Source organism: Phalangium opilio, unplaced genomic scaffold, assembly GCF_054372755.1.
Source record: "Phalangium opilio isolate 3A_F unplaced genomic scaffold, DU_Popi_V2 ptg000206l_1, whole genome shotgun sequence".
In the NCBI taxonomy this organism is placed as follows: domain Eukaryota; kingdom Metazoa; phylum Arthropoda; class Arachnida; order Opiliones; family Phalangiidae; genus Phalangium; species Phalangium opilio.
The window spans coordinates 619,883-645,436 of record NW_028324216.1 but is presented as its reverse complement, the minus strand read 5'-3'; the positions used below and the strand labels follow the sequence as shown (position 1 = coordinate 645,436).

Sequence of the window (25,554 nt, the reverse complement as noted above, 5' to 3'; positions counted from 1 at the left end):
AACCAACCACGTGATTAAAACCAAGAGTTGACGAAGTTAAGGAAAAAAAATATAGACATTTTTTCCAAGTTATTATTATGTACAAATATGAAATATTTAATCAATAACTTATTAAAACATTAAAATCAAATAATTTAATTAAGTTTCATAGTTAGGCCTAACTATAACAAAAGTGTCTTGGAAAATCAAGACATCGTTTCTTCACTCTTTCACGTAATTGTGGTAAGAATCTATGAGCACTGCGATCCTCAGTGTAATTTCGGCTCAAACAAACCTCCATAGGTCGTTCGCAATCCTTACGATAATGGTGTATTGTCGCCACGTTAGTGGGAACGAAAGCCATTCTACACCCTGTACAAATATCGTTTAATTATTTAAAATCGCGTTGCTTCAATAAAATTAAGTTATTTAAGTTACCTTTCATAGGACGATAAATGTAATGATTACCAATTTCTTGATCATTTTCGGGTATGGCAATATACTTTGAACGAATACCGTACTGGTAATGCGTCTCCGATTTGGTAATTTTACGTTCGGTAACTAAATATGGTAATTGCTCTTGATTAGAATTATTAACACCGGAATCATTATGGAAACGGTAGAAGAATTCGTTTTCAAATACGGCTCCCGAGTAACATTTCCTTTTATTTTTCAAAACATCCAATAGTAACTCGTGAAAATTATTGTGTTTCTAAAATTGGTGTAAAATATAGACAGGCATATATTTAATTTTATAAGCAGGAATGGAGAACAGAGTAACTGTGGGCGCGCGTTAAAGTCCCGGACCCCCTTCCCGGGACGGAGGGGGGGGGGGTATGAAAGAAGAGGCGGACGGGTCATAGCGACAGAGGTAAAAAGGAATTACGTATTTTTCGCCGTCCCCATCAGCAACGTCATCAAAGCGTAGTTTAAGTGAGCCGCCAATAAGGTAATTTAAACTTTTCGTTACGTGTTGGAGGGAGGGGCTCTTTACTGGGTGGTCTATGAGTCGGACTGAAGTAAATACTAACCCCGTTCTCCATTCCTACTTCTAAAAAGTCTACAAAGGTCTTACTTTAAGTATAATGAACTCGTCAATATCGACATTAACCAAGTACTTATAATTCCCCATGGATCTATACAAGCACTCATTAAAGGCGCCAAATAGTCCGTGAGTCCATATTTCCTCGTTGGACTTAATTCCATGAATATCCCATTCCAAAACATTTATAATTCCTTGCTGTTGGTACTTATCAAGAAGTAATTTGACGTCGGGTCCAGCTGATGTCAGGTAAAAATGAAACATTCGTACACCCATAAGAAGGTTATATTCTATGAATTCAATTAAGGCTTTCACGTCATTGTATCCACTATGCATAGGTTCGACGAACAAAGCCATATCTTGTTGCTGATTGGTGGATACTGGAAGGGGGATACGATGTAACCTAAGCCTAACTCCGTTTAATTTATCCATCGGATTGAAGAAGTGCAAGTATTGGGGGAAGATTTTGAATCTGGATTCATTTAGACAACAATTGACGAATTGGGCAGAGTACTTCAAGTTCCGGTGTTCCATTATGAGAGTGCGATTGCCTGGAATCGTTATCACCGGACCCAATGTTCTATAATCTGCGAAAGACATGTATGTCTTTGTGTTGTTGGGTTATACGAGTTTAGGAGTTGTTTCAGAAGTTGATTAGTCGAAGCAGAAGGGGATAATACTGAAGAAGTGTATCACTCCGTAGAAGTCCTCTTAATACTTTAGTTATGTAATGCGATTCTTCCTACTTCAGCTAATGAACTTCTATCAGAATTTTTTTTTTACCTATTTGAAATTGGCAGAACATAGGTGGTGGATTTTTAGTACTGGTAATGACTATTAATCTAGCGCAAGTCGGTTCAGTTCGGTTATCCCAGTAAGCCGAAAATACCAGTAACAAGGTAGAGCTTCCATTATGATTGGCTACTTGAAATTTATCTGGACCTTCGTGGCCTCTTTGAAAAGCGGCATTTTCTTCAATATAATAAGAAATTTCTATCTCCGAATCAACGACGCTGTAAGATGATATCGTCTTGAGGTTAAAGTTCAAATGGCGGAAGATCATAAAGGATAAAAAGATTGATAATGCCGATATAAAGATAAGAAGTCGCAAGAAACGAAAAAATCTGCAATTATAAACGTTTGCATGAAGTCTTACACAAAACTGTGACCTAAAATACCGTCTTTTGCCTCTTCCGAAGGGTAAGGGGCGTGCGCGAGGTGCACTGGTTGGGAGAGTTTCAGCGCATGCCGCAAGTTGCCCCTAAACTTTCCCACTCCATTTTACCATAAGTAACATAATAACCATAAGTATGACAATTAGCCAAAACTAACTATAAACCCATTTTCGGACCTTTTACGTCTTCATAAGTTCGCGCCCAGCACAGAGACCCCTAGCGGTGGCAAATGAAGCGACTTCCGCCCATATCGAAAATCCGGTTCAGAGATTTAAACAGACTCCATTGAGATTTGAGTCAACGGTCCTAAGCCTTGGTTATATGGTTGATTTGTATTGACTTTTTACCGGCCACATTACGAAGTTGAAAATTGCACTGGGTAGGTTTAGTTACCGAATATTTAGACTTCAAAAGGCTTATCATTTTTGGTGCTGAAATATCCGACTTATGGCAATCTTAAAGTCAAACATACATACACCGCGACCGCGCGAGCTTGTACAATAAATAGCAGACGAGCTATTTCCGACACAAATACGTTCAAGGAGATGGTTTATTGTGATTGGCTAAAATTGTAGAACTATGTCATTCGCCAAAGAGTAAAGACCAGCATGAAATACTCGACGGGGTTGCAAGTCCTGGCCTGAAGTAAGTGAAAGTGTCAGTGTTGATTATAGGTTTCATTTTGAAATTTGCATTATGACAATAGGAAGAGTCATACTTATGTTTATTATGTTACTTATGATTTTACCTCATTTATACCCGCTCTAAATTAGAAAAAATATGCCGAAAAGGCTTTGAAAGATGAACAGAGAGCGAAAGATATTGAACAAAAGGAGAAATTTATCGAAATTTTTCGGTTTCGCTTTCTTTTCTTTGTTGTTCAACAATAAATACCGTTTCTTCCATGAAAAAACTATCACAACTTTATCTTCGTCCTCCATTTTTTGACGCCAGTGATTTGGATTCAGGTATCAACGCGACTGAACCAGCATTAATGTGAAAAAGTTCGCGGAAGTTGTAGCTAACTGGGTCTTGAAAGTAGACGTTCATCGAACAAATTGCCAGCTGGAACCTAATTCAGCTCTATCAGCAATCAGCTTGAGCTAAAGGTAAATAAAGTACCTGAAAAATGGTGGCAACTTAGAGACGTAAGTGGTTTGTTTGATTGGCTTTTCTTTAAAAGTAATCAAAGTAGACAAAGTAATTCTAACCTGAAACATGGTAATTGTCTCCTAAACCAAACTTCAAACATAGTTTAACATCTGGCACTCAACGAAACTCAGAAACAATTGGGCTTAAGTAAATTAAACTTTCAATAAATAAAAAAAAAAATAGGTACCATGTCATCACGTGGCTGCATTTTTCACGCGCGAAACTAACCACGTGATTAAAACCAAGAGGTGACGAAGTTAAGGGAAAAAAAATATAGACATTTTTTCCAAGTTATTATTATGTACAAATATGAAATATTTAATTAATAACTTATTAAAACATTAAAATCAAATAATTTAATTAAGTTTCATAGTTAGGCCTAACTATAACAAAAGTGTCTTGGAAAATCAAGACATCGTTTCTTCACTCTTTCACGTAATTGTGGTAAGAATCTATGAGCACTACGATCCTCAGTGTAATTTCGCCTCAAACAAACCTCCATAAGTCGTTCGCAATCGGAGCGATAATGGTGTATCGTCGCTACGTTGGTGGGAACGAAAGCCATTTTACACCCTGTACAAATATCGTTTAATTATTTATAATCACGTTGCGCAAATAAAATTAAGTTATTTAAGTTACCTTTCATAGGACGATAAATGTAATGATTACCAATTTCTTGATCATTTTCGGGTATGGCAATATACTTTGAACGATTACCGTACTGGTAATGCGCCTTTAATTTGGTAATTTTACGTTCGGTAATTAAATACGGTAATTGCTCTTGATTGGAATGATTAAAACCGGAATCATTAAGAAATCGGTAGAAGAATTCGTTTTTAAATACGGCTCCCGAGTAACATTGACTTTTATTTTTCAAAACATCCGATAGTAATTCGTGAAAATTATTGTGTTTCTAAAATTGGTGTAAAATTGAGCAAACTTTCGTAACACCCATTCCCATTTCCACAAAGGTCTTACTTTAAGTATAATGAACTCGTCCACATCGACATTAACCAAGTACTTATAAATTCCCATGGATCTATACAAGCACTCATTAAAGGCGCCAAATAGTCCCTGTGTCCATATTTCCTTCCTGGACTTAATTCCATGAATATCCCATTCCAAAACATTTACAATTCCTTGCTGTTGGTACTTATCAAGAAGTACTTGAACATCGGGTCCCGCTGAGGACACGTAAAAGTGAAACATTCGTACACCCATAAGAAGGTAATATTCAATGAATTCCATCAATGATTTCACGTCATTGTATCCACTATGCATCGGTTTGACGCACAAGGCCATATGTTGTTTCTGATTGGATGCTGGTGGGGGGTTACGATGTAACCTAAGCCTAACTCCGTTCAATTTATCCATTGGGTTAAAGAACCGCAAGTATTGGGGGAATATTTTGAATCGGGATTCTTTTAGACAACAATTAACAAATTGGGCAGCGTATTTCAATTTCCGGTGTTCCATTATGAGAGTGCGATTGCCTGGAATCGTTATCACCGGACCCAATGTTCTATAATCTGCGAAAAGGCATGTATGTCTTTGTGTTGTTGGGTTTTATGAGTTTAGGAGTTGTTTCAGAAGTTGATTAGTCGAAGCAGAAGGGGATAATAGAAGAAGTGTATCACTCTGTAGAAGTCCTCTTAATACTTTAGTTATGTAATATGATTCTTCCTACTTCAGCTAATGAACTTCTATCACAATTTTTTTTTACCTATTTGAAATTGGCAGAACATAGGTGGTGGATTTTTAGTACTGGTAATGACTATTAATCTAGCGCAAGTCGGTTCAGTTCGGTTATCCCAGTAAGCCGAAAATACCAGTAACAAGGTAGAGCTTCCATTATGATTGGCTACTTGAAATTTATCTGGACCTTCGTGGCCTCGTTGAAAAGCCGCATTTTCTTCAATATAATAAGAAATTTCGATCTCCGAATCAACGACATTGTACGATATCGTTTTGAGGTTAAAGTTCAAATGGCGGAAGATCACAAAGGTTAAAAAGATTGATAATGCCGAAATAAAGATTAGAAGTCGCAAGAAACGCAAAAATCTGCAATTGTAAACAATGTTTCCATGTAATCTTATCTTACACGAAAATGACATAAAATACCGTCTTCTATTACGCCTATAACCCCTTTTACTAAGACTTAAAACACTCCACATTTTAAATTAAAACAAACATTAAGCCTATTTTATTTAACTTATTTCAAAAGCGCGTGCAAGCTGATTTAGGTAGGAATGTTTTGGGTTTTGGCGGGAAAATCGCACGTGGTTTTATAAATCATTTGTGAATAGCATAGGGTTAAGCACGTGAATAAGTGGTAGGATGTATTGTGAAATTGGCGCGAATATTTGGTATTTAGCGGGAAATTCATTTTATACTTTGAAAAATAATAAATCAAGAAAATATTGAAACCAGCATTTAAACTGAAAATATTGGCGGGAAAACCCCACGTGTTTTCAACAAGCGCGCGAATATTATACCGCGGGAAAAAAGCACGTGTTAAATAAACAACGTGGGTAGGCCACTTTTCTCTCCTGCAAATGTATTTATTTTATAATAATAAGTAACTTATTATTATATATATAATCTTTAAAATATTTAATTTGCGAGTTACTGTTTAACCAGAAGCCTCGTAATTGGATAACTTACTCTTAAACCTTCAGCCCACATAAACAGAAGGATATAATTACTACTCAGCTCAGCTGCCTTCATAATAAAAGTGGTACAGGTGTTCTAAAAACGTTTTTGGCTGTGTCATAAAAATATGTAACTAATGCTACAGGGTTTTCTTTTTATAAAAAAAAATGTATATCTAGTTTTTACAAGTATTTATATTTCCTCGTCGTGTTTGAGAACTTGAGAGAGAGAGACACTTTGAGAATTTAAAGTAAAGCAGATAGAGGGACTCAAATAGTACGAAGGTCGCTTGTACACGCTGCTCCCAATTGACTAAACACCTCGTTTCTTGATAAGATAAAGTTTAAAAGCGTCAGTCAAGTCGCGACAACCAACGTCTTGCCTTTTCACTAACTCATGGATGGTACTACAGTCATGGAGTTTTGAGGTTTACTCTGCATTTTATGATTCAGCAACCAATGAACATTTGCTCAAGTAAGCTGTTACATTGTAGTTAATTTAATTTCAGGTTTGGACCCATTAATATCTCTAACTAATATTAATGGGTCCAAACCTGAAATTAAATTAACTACTCTAATTAATATTAATGGGTCGAAACCTGAAATTAAATTAACTACTCTAATTAATATTAATGGGTCGAAACCTGAAATTAAATTAACTACTCTAATTAATATTAATGGGTCGAAACCTGAAATTAAATTAACTACTCTAATTAATATTACTGGGTCGAAACCTGAAATTAAATTAACTACTCTAATTAATATTAATGGGTCGAAACCTGAAATTAAATTAACTACTCTAATTAATATTACTGGGTCGAAACCTGAAATTAAATTAACTACTCTAATTAATATTAATGGGTCCAAACCTGAAACTAAATTAACTACTCTAATTAATATTAATGGGTCCAAACCTGAAACTAAATTAACTACTCTAACTAATATTAATGGGTCCAAACCTGAAACTAAATTAACTACTCTAACTAATATTAATGGGTCCAAACCAGGAACTAAATTAACTACTCTAACTAATATTAATGGGTCCAAACCAGGAACTAAATTAACTACTCTAACTAATATTAATGGGTCCAAACCAGGAACTAAATTAACTACTCTAACTAATATTAATGGGTCCAAACCAGGAATTAAATTAACTACTCTAACTAATATTAATGGGTCCAAACCAGAAATTAAATTAACTACTCTAATTAATATTAATTTGTCCAAACCTCAATTTAAATTAACTACTCTAACTAATATTAATGGGTCCAAACCTCAATTTAAATTAACTACTCTAACTAATATTAATGGGTCCAAACCTCAAATTAAATATAGTTAGAGTAGTTAATTTGGACATCGGTTATCACTTATTTAAATTACTGTCTGGTTACCATTTAATTCTCCCTTTAAATATGGAATAATTTTATTTTTATAAGCGAATAACCCCTCAAGGTAGGAGTAAAACCTGTGCTAAAACCGTATAAAGCCTGAAGTTACAGTTAACGACCAAAAATGGGGCTAGAATACTACTAGGGGATTAATAAAAAATACAAAATAAATATTACTGCAAAAGGAAACGTGATGAATAATAATTCTTTTTCAAATATCAACAAGAGAGTGAAGAGACATAAGTAGCTATAAAACTACGTTTTTTGCTAAATCATTAAACACATAAATTAATAATGAGAGACTGTCAACAAATAACTAAATATTTAATTCCATTGTAAGCTAATGTAGGCCTAGGTTTACTGTTTCAAAAATTGTTTTTTGAAATGAAACAAATTTTCAAGGGAACTGTTATAAAGAATCCACGCTTTAGTGGGTTTTTACATAAAACCATTAACATTCATAATGATATTTTTGAAGCTCATTAAAAACGCTAGGTTCTTTATCTTCTAAGATATTTTTTTCATAATTATTTAATCATTTAATTGACCGTGTTAATAAATTAACGTAACTAATTCGTTTGTAAATAAGGTTTAAACACGCTATGTAGAAAATTATAATATCAAGAGCAGATAGAGATAACAGTTAGTAAGCGGACGTACTCCCAAGTCTTGTGATTTCTTTTTTCGAGCAATCAATGCTCTGTTTTAATATTAGTATATTAAAACCTTATATCAGAAGGGGATAATAGAAGAAGTGTATCACTCCGTAGAAGTCCTCTTAATACTTTTATTTTCTCTCTTACTTCCTGTTAATTCATTTTGTCTTTGATGTTACTTTGTTTAGGCTACTGTTTGAATCCTTTAAGACGCCGGACTCGCGTTAAATTGGTTTTATAAACGTAGAAGTTACGTAACACGGTTAAAATATTTTTAGCGGATGTAATCAAACGATTAAAATCTAGGTTATTGTGAATTTTTCTGGCATACGACTTGACTCAGAGCTTTGAGTACAATAGAAGGTGTGTGTGTGTTAGTTATTTAATGACAATGGGGTAGTATTTTTCAATTTAGTAGCTTACAGTAGGAGACTACTAAATTAAGTATGAAAGACCCGTTCGCAAAGGCACTTTCTCTAAAACAGCTGAACAGAGTGCGAAAGATATTGACAGAAGTGAATCATATTACAGCTCCCTAGAAGTACTGGACGATATAACATCGCCGTGCATCAGCATTGTCTCCCAGCACTGAAGAGAAAAGGGTATATGCGAAACGCAGCGGTGAATTTGTGAACTAAACCAGAGGAATGATTTTGGCGCGAAAGTAATTTTTAATAAGCGGGCGAAGCAAACTGAAGTAAGTGGTAGGCTGGTAGCCAATGAGGAAAGGTATGAGAGAGAAGAGCGCGGAAGGAAACAAGTTGTTCCATACAAAGTGTTGGGTTGTGAATATAATAGTAGAAGTCCAATTTATTTTTCCGATTTTAAAAAATAATTGCCAGTCTATAGGTATTTCGCGCAATTTTTAAGCGCTTGTGTTGAAAAGAAAATTAATACGAATTCAAATGATCAAAATAGCCTTCATCATGCTAGAATATTTTTAATGTGTCCCTAGTACAGCACTGCGCTAAGCTTCCACCGATCGATTTAAAGGTTTTTAGCGGGGATAGTTGGACCTATTTATTACTAATTAAAGGTTATGTGCGTCGACATAGAAATTTGTTTTCCTTTTTTAAGTGTGACAAATTTTTTCAATGCTTCCGTTTGCGAAAGATGCTGGTCAATATTTTTCAGTTTTACAAAAAGTTTTTTTTAGTTGCTTACGGTTAAGTGCTTTTAATATCACATAGATCGTGTTCAGATGTCTCTTTAATGTGGGCATGCAACCATTGCGATTAGTTACATTGATCCTAACATAAGTCATTCTAAATCAAAATTATAACGCGATAATAAGCTTCACACTAATCACGACACTGACGGCGGTCTGACAGCCATTATCATCAACCGGAACTTCCGTAGGTTAGCCTAACTCAAGATCCGGGTTAATGGGAAAACTATACTTGTTAAACTGAACTATAGATGGCGGGCTTGGATGTCTTGGAAGAAATCGCTGTTTACAAAAGCATAACCTACGTCCAGTACTTATAGGGAGCTGTAATATGATTCACTTATGATATTGAACAAAAGGAGAGAAATTTATCGAAACTTTTCGGTTTCACTTTCTTTTCTTTTCATTTTTTTAACAATTTCCTACTGAACTTTCGCAGTTTCCAACTGTTATTTAGCAGCTCCCTACCACTACCAACGAGATATACAAGGCCCATGCACGCTCGCTTCGAAGGGGGGGGGGGGGTCCCTCATCCATATTTGACTTTTGTCGTTGATAGATGGCGCTTCTTAGTCTCTTTAATACACTTACTAATTAAGCTTAATTCGCATGAAATCCCGCCGCGCGCTCCTTCGCTGGAGGTTCGAAACTTAGAGCAGGCAGCTGGTCACGTGAGGTTTACGTAGTTTTTTTTAGACTTAAACGCGCCTCTAGCGGAGAATCGTGGCGATTTAAAAGGTCCGGGGGAAAAAATGGCGCCCACATGGGCCTTGTAAATCTCGTTGGTAGTGTCCCTACTATGTCATCATTTCAGGGGGATATTGTAGAGGGACAAGAACATACAATATAGTAGGAAAACACTACTCAGTTCTTTAGCTAAGGTTGGGGGTCGAATAGCTAAGCAACTCTCTAATCTATAAAACTTTCCCGCCACTTTACGATCGCGCCTTTTTTTTTATTAATTCCTGAGTCAATCTCGCGTCAAGGTACGCGTCGCGTGGGGAACACGTGCATGTCCGTAAAAGGTAACGCGTGGATAACTTTGGCTTCCAAAAAGAGAACAGTTTGACCTTACCGCTACCTGAAAATTTGTCATTTAACTAGTTGGCTCGCTGGATTTTTAGTCTGTATCGTGAATTTACGAACGTAACATGCTCATTACGCGATTAAAATTAGCGTTGACTTTATAGCGTCCATAAAAGCTTGTAAAACAAAATATTACGGGTTAAAGGTCATAAATGGATTGAGTATCTAAAGGGGTAAGTCACTTTGGTTACAGTTTAAAACCCCTATTTGGTTGTACAAGGCTTAGTAATGTAGTAGAACAAATTGCAGACAGTTATAATTCATTTCTTTGAAGTTTGAACTTCAATTTAAAGTTGTTTTAAAATTAGCGCTTTAAGAAGATTCTAAAATTACTTTGTGAATTTCCAGTACAATCTAAACTCTTAAATGAGTAATAATTATGGTGTACAAGGCTTAGCAAAGAAAATATACGCTCCGGGAATGGAAGGTATGTCTCGGGGTTGGGCTGATCAAGGAACTTCCGGTCTATGCAATTTCAAAGTAGCCGGAAATACCTCCGTCAACCGAGCCTGCCTTTGGAGCGTACTAGGAGGGGAGAGACAAAAATTTACACTAGAGGAAGCTACAGTTTCCATTCCTGGGGCGTGTATCTTCTTTGGGCTTAGCAAAGAAGTGGACGCAATAGCAGACGATTTTTGTTTCATTATTTTAAAGTTACTTTATAATTGAACGCTTTATTGAGTATAGAAAATTTTCTTAGGGTTAGATTAAAAACTTTCGATGCAATTTAAGGCTTAAAGTAGCCGGTAATTGGTGTGCAAGGCTTAGCAATGAAGCGGACAAAATAGCAGACGAAAATTAATCCTAATAAAAACATTAACGGTATCTACTTCTAACTAACGATTATGAACTTCTAAAGAAGATAAAATAATAGATATTACGAACCCACGATTATTTGAAGCCATTAATTTGTAATTAAAAACTTATTAAAACGAATGTCACATCGCCATGCAGTCAAAAAATGAAATCTCATAAAACACTGACTACAAAAAAAGAACAAAGTTACAGATACGCGGCTCCTTATCTAAGAGTGGTACTTTGCAAAATCTGCTAATAAAGATAAGAAATAGTCTTACCTATATAATAAAATTATAATGACAAGAGGACCTGAACCTTAATTAAAAATGTGTCGCTACGTAATAGAGAGGTTAAGAATAACCGTCGACAAACGTTACGTGTACAGTCATCAAAGACTGGCCAGAATTCCTTGCGAAAGGATGTGTTCTATAGCTAACTGGAAGAGGTGCAATGTGGTTCTAGCGAACTGAAGTTAGATGCACAAAAATGTAATTTAGAAGGATTTTTATGGTTCATCTTCATCTCGCTAGAAACATATTGCAGCACGGCTTTCAGTTAACTAGAACCCTTGTTCAACTTTTGCCTCATGCAGTGGGGATTCAAAAATCATCATTCGTTAGTCTTGATGCTCGGTTTTCAGTTCTCTAGAACAATTTTTGCTGGAAGTCGGCCTTTAACCCTTTCCTTTTTTGCTTTAGTAATCATAATAAAAATAATTAAACGTGTATGTCAACGTGAAAAGCATCTGCTTCACATCTGCTACGAGTATTTTATGAACTTACTTATATCTTTTTGAACATTGTACATAAAAATATAAATTTTGAATATATTTCAAATTTAAATAAAAGGGAAAATTCCATATATCTTTCTTAGTTTAAATGACACTTGAATTTGTAATCGTTAAAAGCATAAGTGCGAACTTCATATTTATATCTCAAAATTCAAAGATACTATGTATTCGGTGCTGGTAGACGTTTTAAGTACACGTTTTTCGGTTAAATAGACGGTCTAAAAAATTTCCTCTGCAATCTCTCTCAACTTTAACTTCAAATACAGTATTGTAAGTCCCTACGTGAGTTAGTTAAATTACTCGAATAGTTAATACTAGTTAAAAAGTACCGAACTGCTAACCATTCTTAATTTCCCCAATAAATCAATAACTCTATTGGCTCACCAATAATCTGGCAACATTGTTGAAATAAAAAATAAATTAAAATTTAGTGAAATATTACGTATTACTTAAACTCTCTATTAAATTTAAAAAAAAATAAAATTTTGATGACGTAATTAAAGCAATAATTCTCTCTTTATGACAGGGATGACTAAGGAACTTTTAAGAATAAAAATTCCATTCAACACCAACACCAAACATACTAAAAATCCCATAACATCAACAACAAAGGGATAATATATGCATGTCAGAATGATTGGAGGCGTTCGAAGGCGCCATTGGTCCGTAGCGGGAATCAGACTTGGATTCGTTCAATTTACTCTGATTTGCTGCGTATGTTTTACATTTACTGGTGTCGTATTATTTTGGCCCGCTTCATTGGATAACGAATTATCACTCGGATATCACTCGGGGTCCAATTCAATTAGGAAAGTTGAAGACAGCGAACTAATGAAGATCATTATCAAAATCAGAAAAACTTCCAAGAGAGATTTGCATTTCATGTCGCCTTTACGAATATTTGGAAATGAGAATAAGGTATTTATTTATTTATTTTTAAATGATAATGATGAAATTGTTTTACGCCTTATATCATAGCCCTATAATACTCAGTGTGTAAGTATGGGTCTGCAGTAGGGGCCATCTTTCCACGCGAGAATTAAAACGATAGAGTAGAGACTATAGTGCCATCTTTGTTACAAAAGTTCTGATTCGAAAAAGGGACAGAATAAAGGCATAGCCAACTGTGAATTTACTTTACGGGTGGAGATGTAGATCTTAGTAGGCTTTGATTCTTGTTTCTCGCAACAAATCTGGCACCAGGAGACGCTCTTGCACGAGACGCCCCCTATAAATTTATAAATAATTCATGCTCACAGCAAAAGTCCCTTAGACCCTATCTTATTATGTTTAGTATAGCGTTATGTTTATATCATAAATGAAAAAATAGCCCGATAAGTTAATTAAACAGACTAATTAAACGTTTCCCCTTAAATAGGAAGACGAAATTTCATCAACCAATCACATCAACGATTCCATAACCGTCCACCAAGAATCATTAGAAACCGATTCGGAATGGTTAAGAGCCAACTCCGACACGGACCCATTTAAACTTCTAGTCTATTCCGCCTACTGGGACAACCGTCTCAACTACGGTTGCGTTCGCGTCATCGCGACAACCTTAACTAAACACAACACTCCAATACAATGCAGGTTACACTTCCACGGAATTACCGAAACTCTACAAGTAACCGCGGTTAAAAAACCGTTAAACGAACATTGGAACTTAAAATATGCGAGTTATTTCTTGTCATGTTGCCTTCCGGGTAACGTCGAGGGCACCGGGGTCAAAGTGGTACCGGAACGCGTTACGATTTACCTCCCAAACAAAGAAAAACACGGTGCGACATTAAATGTTCGTGATAACACGCGAGCAACTTCCAAGCTACCTCGTGGACAAATGGCGCTGTGTGTTAAGCCTTTTCATTACAATTTTAATCGCGCCACGTGGTTGGTAGAATTTATAGAGTATAATTTGTTAATGGGTGTGGAACAGTTTCTGTTTTATAATAATACAGTTGGGCTGGAAGTCCAGCGTGTCCTTCAGGGTTATAAAGACAAAGGGTTGGTCAGTGTTTTGCCTTGGAAATTGGACGTAGTGACCAAGAAGGAAATAAGGACAGAAGGAATGTTCGGAGCCTTGAATGATTGTCTTTATAGATTAATGTTTTTGTATAAATACGTTATGGTTGTTGATATTGACGAATATGTAGTGCCAAAGGTATGTATTTACGTATGACCAAATGTAAATAGAAAATAATAGAAAGTAAGTCAGGCAATGGAGAGGTTAGGTAAAGTAGATTTAGGGTGATATTGCATGATTGAAATCATACTCGCGTATGACTAGTACTCTTTTGCAAGTTTTCCCCTTGCATATCAGAAGGGTGGCAGTAAATCAAATACACTACTCTCCCTACTGCTTACTTTCTGTTATATTCTATTTGCATTTGGTATGACATTATGCTATGTTATTTTACAAGCTAAATAATAATAAGTATAAATTTAAATTTGAAAATTAATTATCATTTAACAGATTCATAACAATTACGGAGAGTTAATTTCATTTGTTAACAAAAAAGTAGACGAGGACAATCAAAAGAAAATGTCCTTTAAAAAACACGAAAAATGCGTGGTTGGTTTAAGTTTCCGGAACTTTTTCTTCTACATGTACTGGGACAACGACACCAGTCTTTTCGGTCACGAACCCGAAAAGGCGCCAAGGTTTCTGCCCTACTTATTAACCCAGTACAAAACTAGAAGACTCGCGCAAGGCAACAAGCACGGACAAAGGTCAAAATACTTAGTAGCCCCCGATAAAGCCCTTGAACTCGGGAATCACGGAATTTGGAGGAAGCTACCAGGTAAGAAACGTTTACAAACGTTACCATAGAAACTATAAAAATTGGCGCGTGACTTTTGGAGTATTTTTCCTATTATCCAACAACTAAAATAATGGCGGGAAAAAATCTCGAGGATGCTCGGGTTGCTTTGCATTATTAGGCTTAAAACGTTTTCCCGCCAAGCTATAAAAATAATGGCGGGAAAATTCCGCAGTTGCATAATTAGGCTTATAAAGTTTTCCCGCCAACTATAAAACTAATGGCGGGAAAATTCTCCATATGCATAATTAGGCTTAAAACGTTTCCCTCCAACTAGGCCTATAAAAATAATGGCGGGAAAATTCTCCAGTTGCATAATTAGGCTTAAAACATTTCCCTACAACTATTTAAAAATAATGGCGGGAAAATTATTGAGTATGTTGTTAGACTAAGGCTTAAAATGTTTCCCGAGAACGCGATTAAAATTCTATAACGTACTTTACAGGTTGCGAGACCGTTTTAGTTCCCGAAAACCTGGCAGCCCTGCATCATTATCGAATTTGCGAATTCGGTGGCTACGAATGTTTGAAAAAGGCGAATACGGTCGATAGGGTGGCCCACAAATTTGGTATCGATTTGTTAAAGAGCGTCCTGAGGAGTTGCTTCCAAATATTCCCGGAAGTTGGAAGCACTTGTCCAATCACGGGACCTTTAGGATCACCGTGGTGATTGCTAACTGAGTTTTTTTTAATTACAATTATGATATTGAATTCACAAAGATCTCGGATTATTGTTTAAAAATATAATTAATTAGTCACTTTAAACGTTACAATTAAGATTTAGTATTAATTATATTTTTTGGATTATTTAAAAAAAAGAAGTGATAATGTTTGTTGTATTGTTAATTGCAGTTGAAATTATTTTTAATTATTTATGACAGGAATGCATACAGGATACAGCTACAAGGAATCATAAATAGGCGTCAATGACGTGTAGTAAGTTCTCAAGCCCGGTATACCCACGAAACCCGAATTCATAGAAATTAACATGGAGGCACAATTATTCCTAGTAGCTGTGTGCATTCCTGGTTGAACCAACACCATTAAGTTAACAGTTGTCACCATTTACAAATCGGAGCGTTTCCAAAACCAAAAACAAACAAGAAATAAATAAATAATTTTAAAAGTTTCGTCGGAGTTTCTTTGACACAAAGTCATTTATTTCTAATGGATTTTAAAATTAAACCCAATTTCAAGTTGAATTGCTACCACGTGCCGAAGCTATCCCAACTTCCATCTCAAACGACCTAAAAAAATAAACCAAGGCTTACTTCCCACGTGCTACAAAATAAACTTAAAAAAGTTGAACTGAAACCAACTCGTACCATTTGTAGTCATTTTGTAAAAGCGTTGATTTTTAGTTTTTATATTTTTCATTTTTAACAACTTCACCCTTTTCCTATGGGAAATTCTATACAATTTACAACCTTGGAAAGGAACTCCTAATCCCATAGAAAAACCGCGTTAAGTATTAAAAATACGTCTCTTTTTAAAATTGCAACGGTAATAGCTCCATAAAGACTACCTTCATAAAAATTATATTTCTCTTTCTTACATCTATCTTTTTACCAAGGGACTTAGTAAGGGTCATCCCGCCTTTCTTAATACTGCCAAGTAAGATTGGGGGTTCAACTCTATAGCAGACGATATTTATTGCTCTTTGGTAAAGGCGCAAGAAAAAAAAACGACCGCAAAATAGTGAAGCAGTTAAAATAAAAGTAAAAAGTCGTAATATACCAATAGGGGTTTAAGCCTTGGCTATTTGGAAAACTTATACCGGGTGTTCTTCCAATGTTCAATGTTCATATTGTGTTACATTTTCCACTCGAAATTAATGATTTCCCATAGAACCATGTTATCCCACCAGGGAGAGATTTAATTTTAGAAGTAGGAATGGAGAACAGAGTAATATCTGGGCGCGCGCCAAAGTCCCAGACCCCCTTCCCGGGAAGGGGGGGGTATGAAAGAAGAGGCGGGTCATAGCGACAGAGGTAAAAAGGAATTACGTAGTATTTTTCGCCGTCCCCGCATCAGCAACGTCATCAAAACGTATAGTTTAAGTGAGCCAATAAGATAATTTAAACTTTTCGTTACGTGTTGGAGGGAGGGGCTATGAGTCGAACTGAAGTAAATACTAACCGTTCTCCATTCCTACTTCTAAAATTAAATCTATCCCTAATCCCACTCACTGTACTTCGGTCCTATAATTACCCTAGCTTTTTGGAGCAACACACACTGTATTTTTCAAGTGCAAACTTCGTGTGGATAATATAAGAGAAAAAATATAGAAATAAAACGGTGAAGTTTCTTTAGATGTTGGCTATCCAAGGAAAAGAGGTCGCGAAGTCAAGCTGGCTTAGAAGTACCCAAAGAAAATAAAAATAAAAAAGGCGCGAAACGGTGGCACTTAAAATGGCGCAATATATATAAAACCCACGTGAGGACAAAGGTGTATGAAGGGAGATGGAGGGGGGTAGTTGATCTTATATTAAACTCAACTGAGAATGGGTTTATTAAAGTCAATATTGGAGTCTGTCTGTTTGCAGATAATCATTAGCTTATAATAGACAATAATTAAAACTCGATAGGATTAACATGATACCTTTTAACTCTGGTTCTACTAGAGATACTCGAAGTCCTTTGAGTATGTTATAGCCCCATTTCTCAGCTTTCAAACGAACCTAATTTCTTAGAGTTACAACAATCAGGGCCCGAGTAATTAAGCAAAATGTTCATAAACGTAAAATCTCCATATGATTAAATTGGGCTTATTTACACAACACCTTTTAACTCTGGTTCTATAAGAGATACATGGAAGTCCTTTGAGTATGTTATAGCCCTATTTCTTAGCTTTCCAATGATACTAAATACTTGGGGTTACAACAATCAGGGCCCGAGTAATTAAGCAAAACGTTCGTAAACATTGTCTCCATAACACGGGCTTATATTATTTACAAGACACTCTGCTTTTCCCAAAACACCAGAACTCGGAACTCGGCAGGGTAAACACTTCTACAGGGGCCATAGAGTTAACAATGGGTGGATTTTCCCTAAATGCTGTTTTCACCCATAGCACACAAGTAACAGGCAGGGTAAACATTTCTACAGGGGCCATAGAGTTAACAAGGGGTACATTTCCCCTAAATGTCGACTTCACCCATAATACACTGAAGTACTGGAGAGTAAAACTATCGAAATTTCACCGTAAATGTCAACTGCATAATTAATTAAAACTAGCCTATTTTTTTTCTTTCTTTCTTTTGATAAATTAGATATATAGCCTATATTTGTTGGGGAAATTCTTAGATAGTAAGTAACTATCAACATCTTTTTGGTTGCGAGAACTGACGCGAAAGATATCTGACAATGATTAATGTACCTGAAACTGAAACTAATAAAGAACCGAGATTCTTCAAGAAGATTTTCCCTCAGGTTGAAGAATGCATAGAGGACCAAAGTTCAGAGACACAATAGTGTCAAGGGCAAATATAAATAAAAGAAAGTGTGCTAGCTCAGCTAGACGACGTACTCCAACCTGAAGTCTTAATTGGTTTCTCTCTCTATCTCTAGCTTCTTAATTTGTCTGTAGACCAATTTGACCAATCAGTGATTGCAGAACTACTTTAATATTATACATATTACTGTATGCAGTTATCTTTGTGATCACATTTAATTTCCCTCTATACCCAGCTGCAGAAAATAGCAGTAACCACAACTGCTCCAATTCGGTTGGTGATTGGTGACATAATTTGTTAATTCATGTTGAATTTTTGAGCCTGCATGCAGCATAATTGACACAAGGGAAAAATTAATTAATGAGTTAGAATGATTATATTTTAATTGCTTCAATTGGAGTAATTATTATTATCCCATAGATTAGATTTAATTTCAGTAGACGTGAAATTTACACCTGGTAGGGCTGGTAAATGAAGGTAGATTTTCGGTTTGCATTCTTACAGGTTTCTACTCCTCTACGGTAAATTCTCTTTGCCACTATATCATCCCTGAGATTTCGCGCCAATAAGAACCAATTTCATGTTGAGTTTAAACCAAACTCAAAGGCGGAACTCGAGTCTTATTTGTTTGCAAAAAAAATAGCTTTATCTACAGTCGAAACTGAGTTTGAAACGTAAGCATTGCAAGGCTAAGGCCCTCTTGACTCTTCGCATCGCTAAGCCTTGTCGGCTTAGACTTTTTAAGACTCTTATAATAAGATTTTCCTTTGCAAGCAACGTTCCTGGGTTCCTTCTATAAGAAAAACTGGTAGAGCCAGTCAATGCTTTGGATTTCTAAGAAAGCTTAAAGGATCTACTGTGTTTGTTTTAGGTGGCAAAATGGATCGTAGTTTTTGGGGGGATTTTATAGCTACTACAGGCGAGATGGGATCATGAGAGTCCAGTAGAGAAATTTGTTTATTGTTTGCGTACCTGTTGTTACGCCTCGGAGTACCAGGGATTATTATTGGATCATTTAGGCCTGATATTACGACAGCTTTCTTGACTGTGAATGGAGTATTATGTACGTAAATAAAACCCCATTTTTCCTTACTGCCGTATTTGCTAATCAAAGGGCCAAGGCTTAAGGAATATTAACGTAGGCCTATTTAATAAACACGTGACATTGCAACTTTTTTTTAAGTTAAAGTTAAAGCGCGTGGAATTCAAAATTTCAAAAACCAAGGCTTAGCAAAAATTATATTAATATATTCACAAATATTTTTGTTAAAGAAAGGTCGTGAAATTAAGAAAAATCAAAACCAATGCTTATTTTTTTTCTTTTTAAATGGCTTGGTTTTCAATTTCAAATAAGGCACTGCTTACGTACGCTGTTTATTCATATATATAGGAAAAAACGGAAGCAGATAAAAAGAAGACCGGAAGTTAAACAGATACCGGAAGTAGTCCTAAGATAAAAACACGGGATTCTATTCAAGAAATGTAACACTTTGTTCTGAGATGTTGTGAAAAGATATATCTTGAAATTTCTTAACCAATTTTTTTAAAATACATATAGGAATACATACAAAAAGGAAGTGCCAAGGTGGGTTAGCTATTGTAAGTCAGGGTAGTATTAATCCTTCTATAATGTAGTAGTTTTACACCTACCGAAGAATGATGATAGGTAATTTTCATGTTATAAACGAACGTTTATTTAAACCTGTACGGTTTGAAACCATTATTTTAGTAGTATAATACTAAGGCAGGGGGAAATAGCTTCCACAATGTTAGGATTTTAACCTGCAAAAGGGAATTTAGACGATAAAGTGTAATGGCGCGAAATACGGGTTTGGGGGCTCGTATAAATTCAAACCTATAAATCCGCACCGCTGTTGAAAAATCAAAGATTCATGACGTCATATGTAAATTGATTCTTCGATAAGTTCACGGCTTTTCATCCTACATTTTAGTAGGAAAAATGCTACAATTTCTCCAAATTCTAATTTTTAGTTCAAAAACTACTACCGTTTCTTTCTATTCTACCTTTTAGTAGGAAAAATACTACCGTTTCTTTCGATTTTATTTTTTAGTAGAATATAGACAAATTCTCCCCATTCTAACTCTTAGTAGAGAAGCTTCTGCAATTCCTCCCAATTCCAATTTTTTGTAGAAAAACTACTACAACTTCTTTCCATCCTAATTTTTAGTTGAAAAACTACTACAATTTCTTTTATAATTTTTTAGGTAAAAAACTTTCGCCCCACTATTTTTTTTTGTAAAAGCGCTACTGTTACTCCATTTTACTTTTTAGTAGAAAAACTACTGCAGTTTCTCTCCATTCTATTATTTAGTATGAAAACTACTGCAGTTTCTCTCCATTCTACTTTACAGAATGAAACCTACTGTAGTTTATCTCCATTCTACTACTGCAGTTTCATACGTAACTACGAACACTCACAGAAACTAGAATCACTCCTCAATTACCAACTTAGATCCGAGTTTTATTAACACATGACGATGGTTTCACTCGGTTTTAAGGTATGTAATATAGGCTGCCGGCATGCACAGCGCAGCTTAGGCCGCAACTAGTTTTCCCGCCTAAAATATGGCGCGCCTTTTCTACAAGCGAATCACGAAGGACGCGATCTTTCCACGCGCTTCTGGGAGTGAAATTTATGAATGTAAATGGTTATTACGTGCGATGGAAACCCGAGGAAGGAACCAACCCCTTCAGTTCCGTACGCTATAATAATAATAACGCTATTCTTACTTGCCAGCGCTACGGAGGCGGAAATGCTCATTGAAAAGGTACGTTATTTTAGTGACAAGTGTCCTTGTCATTATAAGATATTCCAGGGAAGGAAAACGTCAAGTGACAACACTGAAGGTTTCCTTCCTTCCAAGCCCAGAGGCAAATAGAGAAAAATAGGAAGTGAACAGTAAGGAAAGCGCAGAGGACAATCGTTGCCTCTTGATTTGTCAACTACAGAGAGAGGGAGGAGGGGAGGGAGGGAGAGAGGGGGAGGGACAGAGAGGGGGTGAGAGAGAGAGGCAAGGGAGGGGGAGGGACAGAGAAAGAGAGCGAGGGAGGGAGGGAGAGGTATCCTGAAAGGGAGTAAGAGGGAGGCGAGGGACAGAGTAGGGGGTGAGAAGGACAGAGAGGAGGGAGGGACAGAGTAGGGGGTGAGAAGGACAGAGAGGAGGGAGGGACAGAGTAGGGGGTGAGAAGGACAGAGAGGAGGGAGGGACAGAGTGGGGGGTGAGAAGGACAGAAAGGAGGGAGGGACAGAGTAGGGGGTGAGAAGGAAGGAGAGGAGGGAGGGACAGAGTAGGGGTGAGAAGGAAGGAGAGGAGGGAGGGACAGAGTAGGGGTAAGAAGGACAGAGAAGGGTTGAGAGGGACAGAGAGGCGGGAGTGAGAGAGAGAGAAAAAAATCAAGACTTGATTGAAGCACATAGTAAATGATACTTCGAACACAGAAAAATTAACCTTTGTCAGTACCTGGCTTACTTTCTATTATTTATATTCACCCTTGATAGTAGAGAGCTCGAACCCTCTCTAAAGCTCGGGAAAAAGCGGTCCCGTTCTTAGACTAGAAATGTCAGAATTATTCAAGAGTCACGCCCACACGTCACAACAAGTTTTTAAAAAGGGGGACAGTTTCCTATATGCGTAACGAGTGTGTTTACTGATTCACAAGCAATAGAGTTAAACTATAGTATAAAGAGCATGTCTATACGGGAACTGCCTTTTACCAGCATTACTTCCAAGTCAACGGACAAAGAGAGAATCCGTCTAAACGACTATGGATAAAATGGAGACAAAGTGAATTATGACTGGGTCGTGTCGCGCGACAGCGCGGAATAACTAAAGAGACCGTTGACAAGACAGTTTTCTCATAAAAATAGACCAAAAGTAGACCAAATATAGGCCAAATGAAAAAGGATTGAAAAATATGGTGAAATTTATCTAATAAAATCTGACCTACAATTATAACAAATTGGAACTTAATTATGGTATAATAATATGCCAAAAAAACCGCCTTAAAACCAAGGATTAACGAAATTTCAAAGATAAAATTGGCTTACAAAATCTGACTTACAAAAATAAATGTAATCTAATAATTCGGTTATGTAAACGACGTAAAAATTGTCTAACGTTTCTTCTCCACTATGACCGTATACTTCTCATAGAAATAGACCAAAAATAGGCCAAACAAAAAACCAGGGGATTTACAAGATTCCTATGGTGAAATTGGCCTACAAAATTTGACTTACAAAAATAAAAATATAATGTAATAATTCTGGTATATAAACGATGTGAATGTGATATTGTACAACTTTCCGTATACTTCTCATGGAAATAGACCAAAAATAGGCCAAAACCAAAGTATTTACAAGCACCCTACGTCGAAAATGGCTTACAAAAATTTGACCTACAATCATTACGTAACAATTTTATATAAATCGCGTGCCAGTCCTTGCAAAGTTCCGCATTCAAAACCTACTAGGCCTAGAGTTTTATTTTTGTTACGACGGTTAACTGCAGCCATCAAGCAATATCCATTGTTTTTCCATCATTTATCTTATCAAATCTCCGTTATTGAATGAAAGGAGAAAGGAACCAGTCCTTTTAGATTCACTTCCGATGTTATCTTAAGCCTAGCAGTCCAATCGGAAGTACGTTTCCACCGCACGAGAACGATAAATTAAGTAGGCCTCGGCCTCTGATTGGTCCAAAAAGAAATAAATGTAAAAAGAGCACGCGCTCGCTCTACCACCACCAAAAACAGATGCTCTTCGCTTCCAAGAAACAAAAGACGGTCCCGAGGGAGGGAGACGGTGTACTCTAGAATATAATGCGTTCAAGAACAATAACCGGTGTCATCGGTTATTACAACCGGGTAAGTCCGGTTAAGCAAACTGAACGCACTTTATTTTCGCGCCCTTTCTCGGATTTCTACGTGATATTAATGACAATACTGTATTACGATTAGTGCTAAGGTTGTATATTATATTATATACGACAATATAAACTTATACAGGGTGTTATTAAAACACTCTAACTTGTGTTAGGGGGTGCATGCATCCCTTATGGGCATTCAAAATCGGCTGCTCATAGAGAGACGTATAGACGTTACATTTTTAGATTCTCAAAATTCATTGATTTCCCATAGAATAAACCATCCCATTCCCAAGAAGTGATATCTAGTTTATTAGGGAGAAGGTATAAGATACTTAAGTATTCGCGCGCCATAGTCCCAGTCCCCCTTTCAAAATACAAGGGGGGGGGGCGTAAAAGGAGGCCACCGGGCTATTTCGTTTCGCTGCCTCTCCTCAGTCGGAAAATATGACTGTAATTTTAGTCATTCGCGTCGGTCGCACTGACGTGAGTTTTCAAGAACCAATGAGATGCTGCTGGTTGTAATTTAGAGGCGGCGGGTATTAACTCCGGACCTACTATACGTTTGGACTGGAGATAAAGCTAGAAATGTGGCGAATTTATACCTTCTCCCTAATAAACTAGATATCACTTCTTACTGTACTAATAATTAACTTCCCTTTTAGTTAATTAAATTAAATTAAAACCCTGTATACGCCTTTACGACAAACAAATAAACTAATAAATATATAATTTTCTTGAAAATTATTTTAGAAGACAGAAAACCTTGTCAATTAAGGGCATTTACTAATAAATGTATGGTTACAATAAAAGCTTGTAAAACCAAATTTAATTTAAAAGCCTCGTATGTTAAGCAATAAATTTTCACTCAATTAGAGCGCGTGACACGTATAAATGAAAATCTTCCAGTAGTTGTCATGGTAACGCCACATCTTTTTCGCCCCCCCCTCTTATTACCCCCCCCTCGCGAGAAAATCCCCAAAGGCGCGCGGCTTGGCGACCATACTGGTTCCTAATCAATTCAACCAAGAATATTTAATACAAGTCAAAGGTTACCACTCATTGTTAATTTCAAAAATGAAAAAAAAAAAAAAAAATTAATAAAAATTGGACTGGACGCTTCAAAGCCCTATCTGACGTCTTTGGGTCCATATACCCAATCAATATCATGTTGATGATACTGCGCAGGTCCCGCCCCTTTTATAATATGGTCTATAGAGTGGTATTAATAGGGGAGGAGCTACAAAGAGGTGACGTCAATATTGGTATGGTATAAACGCAAATTTCGAAATTATTTATATTAATTATAGGTAATTTTTTTGTTGAAAATATAGGATTTTATGGGATTTTTTCACCAGAATTATTGGATTATATAGGAAATTTCCAGTTTTTTTTAAGTCCTGGTTTAACCGCTGTGTTGCTTAAAATCCGCGAATATTTCAAAATTATAGGATTTTATAGGACAGTTTTGAATATATAGGATTTTATATTAATTATAGGACCTCTGGGGGCCCTGAAATTATATGGCCTGAGCTGACGACTTCCAATATGGTGGCCAAAACCGGAGGTAAGAGATAGGAGGAAGTTGTTTGTGATAGCAGACTATTTAAGGCAATATTCAGGTTAGTATTAAATTCATTTCAATCTTGAAAAGAACCATAAATCGCAGGTATGTAACGTCTTTCCCATTTTCTTTTCTTACGCATCAAATCGAGGGTAAAAAGTTCCATTAGGAAACTCAGGACCATCCCTAATGACTTGTCCCTGATGACCAAGGCCTACTTTAATGTTTTTCCAATGAAGAAAACTACTATGGCAAACTCTTAGTAACTATGGCTATATACCCACTGACAACAGACATGGTATAAAAAGGACGGGGTAAAAAGCACTAATATTAGCAGGGTTTTTTCCTTTTCTTTTTTTTTTTGTTATCCAAGAAAGCAACTATGATGCTTTGAAAATAAAGCAGGGGAGTTTTTTTTTTTCGTTTTGGGGGGACCAAAGTGGCCCTCACAAGAAATTCTTAGAGAGAGAGAACGTCATTAAAGGGATTGTGGACGCGATTGGACGGACAAACGAGTTCCTTTGATTTATAATCCCTTTTAAATTGGGTATGTAGTATAGTATAGTACTCCATTAGCCAACAAAACATCTGTTGAACATTTTACTTCCGTTTTCCAAGCTTAACTTCAAAAGATTTTGTTCTAATTTTACTCTAAGCCTATTTTTAAAGATTTAGACCTAATTTTCGTAAGCCTAACTTCAACCTTTGAACCTTATAAAATCCACCAAGCCCACCATTAACCCTACAAATCCACTAACCCTAACTTCACTTCAAACCCCCCAAACCCTAAAATTCCCTAACCCTATTTGCAACCATTTAATCTCCCATAATTTCCAAAACACATACAGTAACTTGGAAATCGCATTAAAACCTCATCAAAACGGTCACACACAAAAAACCCCACGCAATTGAATATCTTCACAGTCTCTTTAAATTCAATGAAATGAT

At 36.3% G+C, this 25,554-nt stretch overlaps 3 protein-coding genes across 7 annotated transcripts in view; 1 reads left to right on the top strand and 2 right to left on the bottom strand.

Annotated features, from left to right (window-relative positions):
- Positions 1-141: 141 nt before the first annotated feature.
- Positions 142-3,455, bottom strand: LOC149621396 (uncharacterized). Of its 2 annotated transcripts, none has more exons than XM_089853762.1 (4): positions 3,408-3,455; positions 1,055-3,318; positions 418-691; positions 142-351 (listed from the first exon to the last, which is right to left on the bottom strand). In XM_089853762.1, the coding sequence occupies exons 2-4, from the start codon at positions 1,619-1,621 to the stop codon at positions 158-160; spliced, it is 1,035 nt and encodes a 344-aa protein (XP_089709888.1). In that variant the 5' UTR covers positions 1,622-3,318; positions 3,408-3,455; the 3' UTR covers positions 142-157. The 2 variants fall into 2 exon arrangements, with proteins under 2 accessions (XP_089709888.1, XP_089709889.1); XM_089853763.1 differs by lacking the exon at positions 3,408-3,455 and having other exon boundaries at positions 1,055-2,145; positions 3,091-3,118.
- Positions 3,456-3,636: 181 nt separating this feature from the next.
- LOC149621393 (beta-1,4-galactosyltransferase galt-1-like) overlaps positions 3,637-25,554 on the bottom strand; it is an 81,068-nt gene continuing 59,150 nt past the window's right edge. Inside the window, exons 3-6 of the mRNA XM_089853811.1 lie at positions 5,072-5,409; positions 4,327-4,877; positions 3,988-4,261; positions 3,637-3,921 (exon numbers count right to left, since the gene is read on the bottom strand). Coding sequence (XP_089709937.1) covers positions 3,728-3,921; positions 3,988-4,261; positions 4,327-4,877; positions 5,072-5,093 — 1,041 coding nt within the window. The 5' untranslated portion in view covers positions 5,094-5,409 and the 3' untranslated portion in view covers positions 3,637-3,727. The remainder of the gene's footprint in view (positions 3,922-3,987; positions 4,262-4,326; positions 4,878-5,071; positions 5,410-25,554) is intronic.
- LOC149621395 (uncharacterized) lies at positions 6,333-15,833 on the top strand. Of its 4 annotated transcripts, none has more exons than XR_016375107.1 (6): positions 6,333-6,474; positions 12,412-12,803; positions 13,264-14,046; positions 14,359-14,686; positions 15,150-15,639; positions 15,717-15,833. XR_016375107.1 is itself a non-coding variant. In XM_089853804.1 (5 exons), exons 2-5 carry the CDS (start codon positions 12,507-12,509, stop codon positions 15,371-15,373), a joined length of 1,632 nt encoding a protein of 543 aa, XP_089709930.1. In that variant the 5' UTR covers positions 6,333-6,474; positions 12,412-12,506; the 3' UTR covers positions 15,374-15,833. The 4 variants fall into 4 exon arrangements, 2 of the variants coding, with proteins under 2 accessions (XP_089709930.1, XP_089709931.1); XR_016375106.1 differs by having other exon boundaries at positions 15,714-15,833; XM_089853804.1 differs by having other exon boundaries at positions 15,150-15,833.

What these genes read in the sequence shown, in the direction of transcription:
- LOC149621396 (XM_089853762.1), bottom strand. Translation starts at nt 1,621, where the DNA reads ATGTCTTTCGCAGATTATAGAACATTGGGTCCGGTGATAACGATTCCA. An exon ending in ACGAGTTCATTATACTTAAA is followed by an intron (nt 692 to 1,054) that starts GTAAGACCTTTG and finishes CACCAATTTTAG; the next exon opens with AAACACAATAATTTTCACGA. An exon ending in CATTTATCGTCCTATGAAAG is followed by an intron (nt 352 to 417) that starts GTAACTTAAATA and finishes ATATTTGTACAG; the next exon opens with GGTGTAGAATGGCTTTCGTT.
- LOC149621395 (XM_089853804.1), top strand. Translation starts at nt 12,507, where the DNA reads ATGCATGTCAGAATGATTGGAGGCGTTCGAAGGCGCCATTGGTCCGTA. An exon ending in TATTTGGAAATGAGAATAAG is followed by an intron (nt 12,804 to 13,263) that starts GTATTTATTTAT and finishes CCCCTTAAATAG; the next exon opens with GAAGACGAAATTTCATCAAC. An exon ending in AATTTGGAGGAAGCTACCAG is followed by an intron (nt 14,687 to 15,149) that starts GTAAGAAACGTT and finishes CGTACTTTACAG; the next exon opens with GTTGCGAGACCGTTTTAGTT.